Source organism: Vitis vinifera, chromosome 12 (assembly GCF_030704535.1).
Source record: "Vitis vinifera cultivar Pinot Noir 40024 chromosome 12, ASM3070453v1".
In the NCBI taxonomy this organism is placed as follows: Eukaryota; Viridiplantae; Streptophyta; class Magnoliopsida; order Vitales; family Vitaceae; genus Vitis; species Vitis vinifera.
This window is the reverse complement of record NC_081816.1, coordinates 14,158,703-14,168,967: the sequence shown is the minus strand read 5'-3', so window position 1 is coordinate 14,168,967 and position 10,265 is coordinate 14,158,703. Positions and strand designations below refer to the sequence as shown.

Below are 10,265 nucleotides of genomic sequence, written 5' to 3'. Positions count from 1 at the left end.
TTAAAAATGCCGAGGAGTTTCGCAATGCAATTTACCAGATGTCATTAGGTGGAAGGTTTGAATACAAGTACAAGAAAAATTCCCCTACGCATATGTCTGTCAAGTGTTCGGTTGATGGTTGTCCTTGGAAGATAACAGCTCACGCTATCGAGGGAAATGTCATCTTGCGAGTTCATACTTACCAAGTGAATCATAATCATATAGCTCAGGATGAGTGTTCATCTAAGGTGAAGGTTTCTTCAAAGAGAGGTGCGGTTGTTGTTGAAGATGTGTTTAGAACCACTCCAGACTATCTTCCTCGTCAAATCTGTAAGGATTTTGAACGTGATCATGGGGTTCAATTGACATATAACCAAGCATGGCACCTTAAAGAGAAGGCAAAAGAGCGCATATATGGAGTACCACGCGACTCTTACACTTTTCTCCCTTGGTTATGCCATAGGCTAAGAGAAATAAACCCGGGCACAATTGCGGAGTACACTTCCCAAGAAGGTCACTTCATGCAATTGTTCATTGCCCATGCATTTTCAATTCAAGGGTTCATCATGGGGTGTCGACCTGTATTGGCTATTGATTCGTGCCACCTAAGCGGTCCATATAAGGGAGCTCTTTTGTCTGCCATTGCATATGATGCAGATGATGGAATGTTCCCTCTAGCCCTTGGTGTGGTAAGTTCAGAAAATTATGAGGACTGGTATTGGTTTTTGGATAAATTAAAGGGGGTATTAGATGGTAAAGAAGTTGTTATTATATCAGATAGACATCAGGGAATCTTGCATAGTGTTTCCGAGTTGTTTGGGACAGGAAATCATGCGTATTGTTATCGACATGTGAAGGAAAACTTTTCTAGCTTCTTCAATAAGCAAAACATTCGAGGAAAGAAAGGAAAAGAAGATGCTTTGCTACTTTTGGACAGCATTGCGTATGCTAGGTTGGAAATAGACTACAATGAGGCATTTGAAAAACTTGTGCGCTTCAATGAGAACCTAGCAAAATGGGTTGCGGAAAACAATCCCGAACATTGGGCAATGTCAAAGTTTCTTAAAAAGCGATGGGATAAAATGACAAGTAACATTGCAGAGGCGTTCAATGCGTGGTTAAGAGAAGAGCGTCACCAAACAATTTATACTTTATTGTTAATGCACATGGATAAACTTGTAGCCATGTTGGACACCCATATGCGTGGTACACAAAAGTGGAAGAGCGTGGTTGGACCGAAAACTGAAGAGAAGTTAATGTCAAATATCATGAGGTCTGGTCCGATTAGTGTGCTACCCTATTTGGGAGGGACGTTTAAGGTGTTTACTGGAGAGGTTTATTTGGTTGTCGATATGAATCAACGTACGTGTACTTGCATGACATGGCAAATGTCCGGTTTGCCATGTGCACACGTATGTGCTGTCATCCGCACACTGAGACACGACGTGTATGACTATATTGACCCATGTTTTCATGTCTCCATGCAAGATTTGATTTACTCGGGTCAGTTTCAACCATTACCAACACACAATATGCCGAAACTTTGTGACGATGGAGGATATGTTATAGATTGCGCGGGCAACTCCTTTCTTGCTTGCCAACCCCCTCATGTGAGACGTCCTCCAGGAAGACCCCGACAAAGGCGCATTGAATCACAGTTTTGTCATAAGAGAGCAATTCATTGCTCTCGATGCAATGGAATAGGTCACAACCGCTCTAAATGTAATAATCCGTTGCCGTGACATTTGCATTTTATTTGGTTGTACAATTTCCTCATTTTGTATCATTCCATACATTATGTTGTATGGTATATGGTATGGGGTTGTTGATTCTCGTTTTTATGTATTGCCCTATTTATAGGCACGATGCACTATTTTGGAATTTTTCTTATTTAGAGTTACTTTCAGTAACCAACTTAATTGAAAGTGCACTTTGAATGCAGTTTCTTTTTAGTTGTTATTTAATTCCATCTCTGTCTCTACATTATCGAGCATTTATTATTTGGAGCCTCATTAAGGATGATAATTTCTGTTACATTATTTTACGTATTAGGGTGACAAATTTTTTTTTCAATAAAGCGAGACTTCCCCTATATTTATTTCCAAGTTGTGAGTTAGTCCTCTTATCGCATTATCTTCTGGTTGCACCTATTTCAATGTGCCATCAATTTCTAAGACGTCATAAAAATTGTCTTTCAATTTGTCCTCAATTAGATATACTTGTTACACACGTTGTCCATATGGTAATTATCTAGTAATTTATCTGGTTGCTGGTTGGATAATCGATCATACACGTGTTTGCTTCCAAACTCTAAGCGTTTTCCTAAAATGTCATATTGTTATGTATTTCATTTATTTGTTCCTTACAACTATGATTATGGAACACCATTACCAAATTAATCAAACAGATTAATTGTCGAAATAGTCAATTGACCTTTCCCTTTATTATTAGTTTCTCCAGGTCATCAATAACTGCTATAACACGCATTTCCAGGTGCTCGTTCTTCCAAGGTTGAAGCTTACAACAATCATTTCATTTTTCTATGGCCACTACGGAGGTGATGCATTCTTTCTTGTTTTTAAATATTGATAACTTATTTCGGATACTTCATATTTTTTCCAACTTACGACCTATAGTTGTTTTTTATGTTAAAGATTGAATAACATAAACATCCAATCATAAATTATGATTCCACATGAATATGTTTGTTTGTTCATTCAATTTTATTGCTTTATTCACAATGTTTACGTATTCCTATTGATGTTAATTTTTTTCATATATAAAATTCATGTGTAAACTACTACTGACCTCCAACCATTTCAATGCAGTCCACCAGATTATACACACGTTGTTCATCTTCAAGGTTTCTAAAACTATGCAACAGGCTGCCACCTGAGAAATTGGACGTGGTTCGAGACCTTCAGTTTGGAGGTCTTCTTCACTTAAATTGCAAGGAGATACGACATAATATCTGTATATGGCTGATTGCCCATTTTAATGTTGGCTACAAATGCATTGACATTACATCCGACAGAAGGTATGATCTGACAGCTGCTGATGTCGGCCTTGTCTTTGGCCTCCCGACGACTGGACGAATTCTACATATTGCTACTACCCCGTCTGATCATCCGTTCGGTACCCTCAACACATGTGAGGAGAGACTCCTCAACTTACCTATTGGGGAGGAGTTCCGTAGATGATTCATTTACTACGCTTGTGCGACGCTATTAGCCCCCACCTAAAGGATTGATGGATGTCGAAACTTGTGGCATACCATCCATGAAGATGGTTTCAGAAATGATGTTAATTGGGGCCAATTTGTTGTTGACCAGCTTGTGGAGGGTATAAGACAATTTAAGCAAGGGAACAGCGTTTGGGTTCATGGTTGCATTCTTTTCCTCCAGGTATTGGCCTGCTTTAACATTCATTAATTGGTAACTTTGAATTTGTTAACATCAGTACCAACAAGTAAGAATTATACATATGTTTATTTCCATTGTGCAGCTCCATTACGTAATGAAGTTCAAAATTCCTTCCGTTGATGTTCCGATGACAGCGCCCCTACTCTCAGCATGGTCAGATGAGTTGATAAAGGAGCGCTTATCTGCTGAGATAAGTGAGTTTGGGAGTTTTGGACATGGCCAGGTAGTCATTTATTCGGCATGAAGTTTGTTATATATTGATTTACATGCAATTTGAATACCTCCAATGTTTCTATGTTCTTAACATGCGTGATGTTCTCATAATGCAGGCGTTTGATGAATCGTCACCTCCCCGTACACATGTCGAGGATGACAGTGGACCGACAAGTAGTAATGTATGCTAAAACTACTTGTTACTTTCCGCATTGAATCCATCTGAATCACATAACAATTTGGTTATCATTGCTATATTGTTAATAACTTCTAACCAATTTTCTTTTAACTAGTTTGAAATTAAATTTGCCTATGCCAATTCGTTCTCATGTGACAGGAAATCTTGGATAAGTACTACGTAGCTGAACGCCAAATAAATTCTTATCAAAAGGGCATTCAGCATCAGCTTGGCATCATGCGTGGTCTGATCCAAAGATTGGATGCTCGAAGAAAAAGAAGTGTACATTCCCCTACTGTTGATCACTCGGGCTATGCAGCGGATGACTTTCCCGATGCCGAGCATGATTCACCCGCTGCCCGATATGACATGGCATTCCATTGCACCGAAGAAGTACCAGACACTCCTATTCGCCAGCCACCTATTATTGGTAACATTTTGGGGCACATTCATTACTGCATTAGTGCGTAGAAAATATGTCAAATTGTATTGGGGTTCAGTTAACTAATCTGTTGATACTCCACACAAACAGCTGATGACGAAGTAGTCGTCTGTGACCCCTTACCTTTGCGTTCTATGACTGTGGCCCGATCCCATAGCATTGGGAGGCAACGGAGAGTGCGTCGGATGGCTCCCAATGTATTGTCACCATTCATAGCGCAGGCACAAACCCGACATTCTGCCATCAAGATGGACCTAAAAGAGGCAGCTGCAACTGTATTTGATGGGGACTTAGACCCCAGGCATGTTATATCATATACTACTCCAATTTCAAGTGTTTCCACATGTAACAAATGGTATTACCCTAACATATATGGTTTTGTTGGCAGCGAGGAGCTTGTTTCAATGCACGACACAAGTTTAACCAGAGGCAACCTCGCGTCTTTCCAGGGAGACTGTTGGATTGGCAATGATGTTAATATTTCAATTTTTCCACTAGTTTGCATAATTTTAAATTTTAATGTGATGTAACATCTCATTAGTCAATCTGAATATTGATTACATTTTAATCATTTCTTCTTTTAGGTCGTGGATGCATTTTGTCGAATGTTGCAATTCGATGATGAATCAAGGACAAAACTATTTCTCTCCCCCTACATAGCTGTAATGAATGCTTTTAATGGCCACTACATCTGAATTTCCCTTGTTCTGATAACATGTCCACACGTTTGCACATGTTTCCATGCATTAAGTACTTTCATCTGATATACAGGAAATGGTGATTCGTTCCAATGCAAAACATTTGACGCACGATGCAATTGTTGCGCGTTTTGATCCATATATGTATGCCTTTGATGGTTCGTATCAGAATGTTACTCAGGTCAGAGTTGCATTCCAATGTTTTATGTTTCTTCACTTCTGATCTCCTTGACCCATTATATTTTCTAATCCATTGTATGTGGCATCATGCAGGTCTACTTACCGGTCCTTTTCAAAAACCATTGGACACTTTATGTCTATGACTTGCATAACAAACGAATCTAGCTCTTGGATTCTCGGCCTGGAAGAAAAAGGAGTTGTATGAGTGGAATACAACAAAAATTGGTAAGGTACCTTCTACTCTCCTAATATTAGTTGCATTGTACAACATACTGTAAGTTTGAATGTCAATTACTTTGCTTCTTTAAGGCCAAGGTTGATCTATTGCTTGTTGCCGACAAGAAAGAAATGGTTGCTATAGACTTGAACATGTACAGCTTTGTCATGCCAGACGTACCATGCCAACCAAATGAGTTAGTGTTTACCACAATTAAGTTTAATTTGATTTCATAGCATTTTCCAAATATTATACTCCCCATGTCACGCATATTAAGTTCTTACACATTGCTCTTTGTGTTAGCAATGACTGCGGCGTTTTTATTATGAAATTCATGGACAACTGGTCCAATGGGGGACTCTCCAAATCCATCGATGTGGTATGTACATATAGGCTTTCACTATGCCATCATTTATATAAAAATTGCATAGCATCGACAACTTATTTAACCTTTCCTTATATGTCTTTTAAACATGAATGAGTGCAGGCCAAGATTAAGAAGTATAGATTGAAGCTACTGGGCAGATTATTGCTTTCATCACATAATGCGCATCGGCATCGATTCATGGCAGTTTGAGTTACACTTTTCAATAGGATGTGACGAGGATTTTTAAAGATGATTGTACATTATACACGAAAAAGTATATACACCTGACATTGTATTGCGAATATTATGGCTTATATATTTAATGAAGGTTCTGATGAAGTCGCTTTTTCCCTCGCTCTCTCAAAACATCTAATAAAAGGCACCGCCATTACAAACTATAAAAAACCTATGCATCAACACGTGTACATAGCGTTTACAATTTATTCAGTACAGTGAAGGTGTATGTATGGCGACCCCACGAACCGTCCCATGACCTTGCTTTAAAATATATATCGACCGGTTTCCGACCGGTCAACCAAACCCGGTCGACAGGTTAAAAAACCCTCAACCGGTATTCGACCGGATCACGTCCGGTCAATGGTGTTCACACGACTGGGAAGCCACCCTCCTTGACTGGTCACACACAGCCACTAGGAGAGAAAGATTGTAAAAAATACTTTCGATCGATATTCGACCGGGTATCGACCGGTTTGCGACCGGTAACAACCAGCCACTAGGAGAGAGAGAGTGTCGAAAAATGCGCTTGACCGGATCTCGACCGAGGATCGACCGACACTCGACCGGTCAACCTGTTTCCTCAACCGATCACACACAGCTACTGGGAGAGAGAGAAAATGACAACCGCTATTGCGACCGGGGATCAACCGGCTGAAGTGCTCCGGTCGACCAGTCGGTACACCTGGCGCGCATTCATTCGACCGGTCGAACTACTTTTGACATTGTTTTTGCTATGAAAAAATAGAGGATTTGTGTTGTTTCTAAAAAATGGTCATTAATGTTAATAGAAAGTATTCAATATAAAGAAATTGATTAAAAATTAAATATTAAGTTAGTCCAATATCCTAAAATGCTTATTTACAATTTAGTTTGTAAGATCTTAATTATTTTTTAAAATTTAGGAGTGGTAAATGTTATTTTTTAAGAATAAAAACAAAATATCCATTAAATCAATATTATTTTATTCAATAATAAGATTAAAAATAGAAAATAAACATTAAGCCAACCCCAAAAGAATAAAATAAAATAAAACATTTTTTCGGATTTTTTTTATTTTATCTTAGTTTAATTTACAAAATGTAATTATCTTCTACTATTCCAACAATTTAAGAAAACTTTATATCTCAATATGAAATTTCCTTAAATTATTTAATTATTTGTTTATAAATTTAAATTATCACTTATATATATATATATATATATATATATATATATATATATATATATATATATATGTTTGCACTCATAGGTATTCAATTGAAATCAATTAGAAATGAAATTTATATTCAATTTCATTTAATTGTTATAGAGTATTGGAATTCCAAGAGTCAAAGCAACTCTCACACTTTCCAAGCCAAAGCGACTGTTTCGGTTTCTTACTTACAGAGGGGGTCAACCACGGGTGGAGCGATGGAGCGATTCGTGGGGTTGTCTTTTGAAATACCCCCCGCGCGGCATTTTGACAATCTCAGGCTTCAAGGGTTTTGGGTATTCAGCTTGGGAAACCTACTTTGAATGGCATTGCAGCTATATCATGGCTTCGGAGTGGGTTTTGAAGGGTGTGGAATGATCTTTGGGAGGTCGGCTGTGTGTATTGGAAGGGGTCCTCGTTCAGCGCGCGTCAAAGGCGGTTTCTCACCTGTTCCCGCACGCCAATCTGCTTTGCTTCGGTTTGTTATCACTTTGATCTGCTCATTTATTTCTCTACCACCGTCGTCTCATTCATTTTGACTCTCTCATGCCGCCTAGGAGAGATACGGCTGCCTCTAGGGCATAGGGCAAGCGCCCTGCTGAGCCATCTCAGCCAGGTGCGGCGGAGGCTCGCCGAAAGGCAAGGTTTGACACCGGTCTTTTCACTTCCATGGAGGAATACCAAAGGTACAAGCAGAAGTTTTCCCACAGGAAGGTTGTTCCAGGGAGAAATATTAATTTCTCCCAACTACAACATTTCGACTTTGAGGGATTATTCGCACGTATGGGGTGGCTTCCATTAGTGACTATTTTCGAGCCGATATTTCCGACATTAGTGAGGGCATTCTATTCGCGAGTGACATATGGACACGGAGGGCCAATTGTTTTGACCGTTAGAGGTGTGCAGATCAAGCTTGACCCGGAGAGCATATGCCACATTTTAGACATCGCTTCAGTCGGACTCAAGGTATATGAGTCTAAGGCTTGGCCCACTCTGGCGGGTTTCGAGCCTAGAGAGGCGATACAGAGGATGTGCGGCTTTGCTGATGCACGGGGGATGGGCAAACCATCAGCACATAGCCTAACAGTCAGATCTTGCATCCTTCACCACATGATCTTGTACATTCTCTTGCCACGAGGCGGCCATCGAGATGAGGTATCATATCTGGAGGCATTTCTCATTGATTCGATTATGACGGGGAGACGGATTGACGTTGGATATGTGATGATGATGCACATGCTTGCATGCTGCGAGAGCTCCACACGTGTTCTCTCCTATGGCCGTTTTCTGACACGAGTATTCAAGGATGCCGGGGTTGATTTGAGCAAGGAGCAGGACTTTGAGGCCCCAAGTAGTTATGACACATATGATGAGCAATCGTTGGCCCGTATGAAGTTTGAGAAGGGCCCCGATGGATCATGGATTAGGAAAGTGGAGCGACCAATATCACAGCCTGCCGTTGAGGAGGAGGCGGAGATTGGGGAGATGGAGGGTGGGGTTGCCCCTCAGAGAGATTATGAGCATACACAGACTGAGTTTGATATCCATGCACAGCAGTCCGAGGGTTGCCAGTTGGGGCCGACTGTATCAAGGGGGATGACGTTTGACGCAATGCACACAGCGGGAACATCTTCGCAACCATCATTCACTGATCCACCTCATGCACATACATCACCTCATCGAGCTCCATACGGCCCTAGTCAGGCTTGGATGGATTTAGGTGCTCAGATCAGCTCACTGGGCGCTCGGATTGAGGAGCTAGCAATTGTCAAGGATATGTGATTCCACTCTATGGAGGATCGCATGGATCATTATCAGACAGGCTTCACCGAGCAATTCCAGTGTATGCAGCAGAGATTTCAGAGTATTGAGGATCGCATGGATCAGCAGCAGGCTACCTTTGCGCATATCCTCCAGAGGCTTGATCGCCAGGACAATCAGCATGAGGACATGATGGCTTACATCTGATCGGTGTTTCCACCACCACCTCCTAAGCCGTGATAGCAGCGAGAGCTCTTTAGGATTAGCATACGTAGATGCAAATCATTGCCATCTTTGTTTCTGTTGTCTATGTTTACTCTATATTTCACTTGACTATATATATATGTCTATGTTTATGTCTATATATGTCTATGTTTCCTCTATATTTCAGCTGACTATATATATATATGATTTCTTTTGTCTTATGTGAATTATACGTTTACTTTTGATTAGTATTATATGGCCTTTGATTAACGCGTGATAAATGGATTATTGTGTGATGGAACTCATTCTAATAAATACTGGAAAATTATAGGTGAAGCTTTATGTTGTGAGGAAGTTGGTCTAATGGGATTTTAAAAAAAGAAATAGAAACATACTACTCATTGTATAGAAAACTAATGTAACAGTACCAAAAAATAGGCTGAACTATAACAATTATCCTTCAAAGAGGGATATGACAACATAAACAGTACAACAAAAAGGGATGAAAAAAACACAACAGAAACTAACAAAGCTATGCAACTCAAGATGAGAAAAAAGTCCTAAAAAAGGGCATTAAATGAATTCTCCAGAGAAGTGGGTGATCGGTGTTTGGTTGCAAAATCAATGAACTCATTTATGGGTTCAATGAAGGCATACTCAAGAGAAGTTGTTTTTATTATTATTATTATTATTATTATTATTATTATTATTATTATTATTATTATTATTATTATTATTATTATTATTATTATTATTATTATTATTATTATTATTATTATTATTATTTTTAATGATTCTCGTTTTAAGGGGCCCAAGTGCAATTTTTTTAACTATTTGTTTCCAAAATCAAAACAATAAGTATGGGAAAAAAAAATATGTGGGTGCTAAACAATACTATTTGTTTCCAAAATCAAAACATTAAGTATGTGAAAAAATTATGTGGGTGCTAAAAAATTTTGTATGATATAGTACAACCTCCATCTTTCAACTGATCCATCTGATCGGCTGTTACAGGCGAGGGTGGGTGCGATCGGGCGTCCATATAGGTAACCGGTCGACCGGTTACACTTTCTCGGTCGCTTGCCAGTCGAGAACCGGTCGTGGACCGGTCGAGGTGGCCCACTCATTATCTCTCACGTAGTTGCTTGGAACTTGGAGAGTCAACATTGTATGAT

The 10,265-nt window shown here is 39.5% G+C and overlaps 1 protein-coding gene and 1 long non-coding RNA gene across 2 annotated transcripts; both read left to right on the top strand.

Annotated features, from left to right (window-relative positions):
• Positions 1-2,188: 2,188 nt before the first annotated feature.
• Positions 2,189-3,787, top strand: LOC104880944 (uncharacterized). Its single transcript, XR_002031203.2, has 4 exons — positions 2,189-2,536; positions 2,808-3,383; positions 3,484-3,624; positions 3,731-3,787. It is a non-coding gene; the product is annotated as an uncharacterized LOC104880944 (long non-coding RNA).
• A 180-nt stretch (positions 3,788-3,967) lies between these two features.
• On the top strand, positions 3,968-5,332 carry LOC104880943 (uncharacterized). The gene is made up of 4 exons (XM_059741248.1): positions 3,968-4,707; positions 4,819-4,896; positions 5,006-5,113; positions 5,206-5,332. Exons 1-4 carry the CDS (start codon positions 4,369-4,371, stop codon positions 5,275-5,277), a joined length of 597 nt encoding a protein of 198 aa, XP_059597231.1. The 5' UTR covers positions 3,968-4,368; the 3' UTR covers positions 5,278-5,332.
• Positions 5,333-10,265: the final 4,933 nt, after the last annotated feature.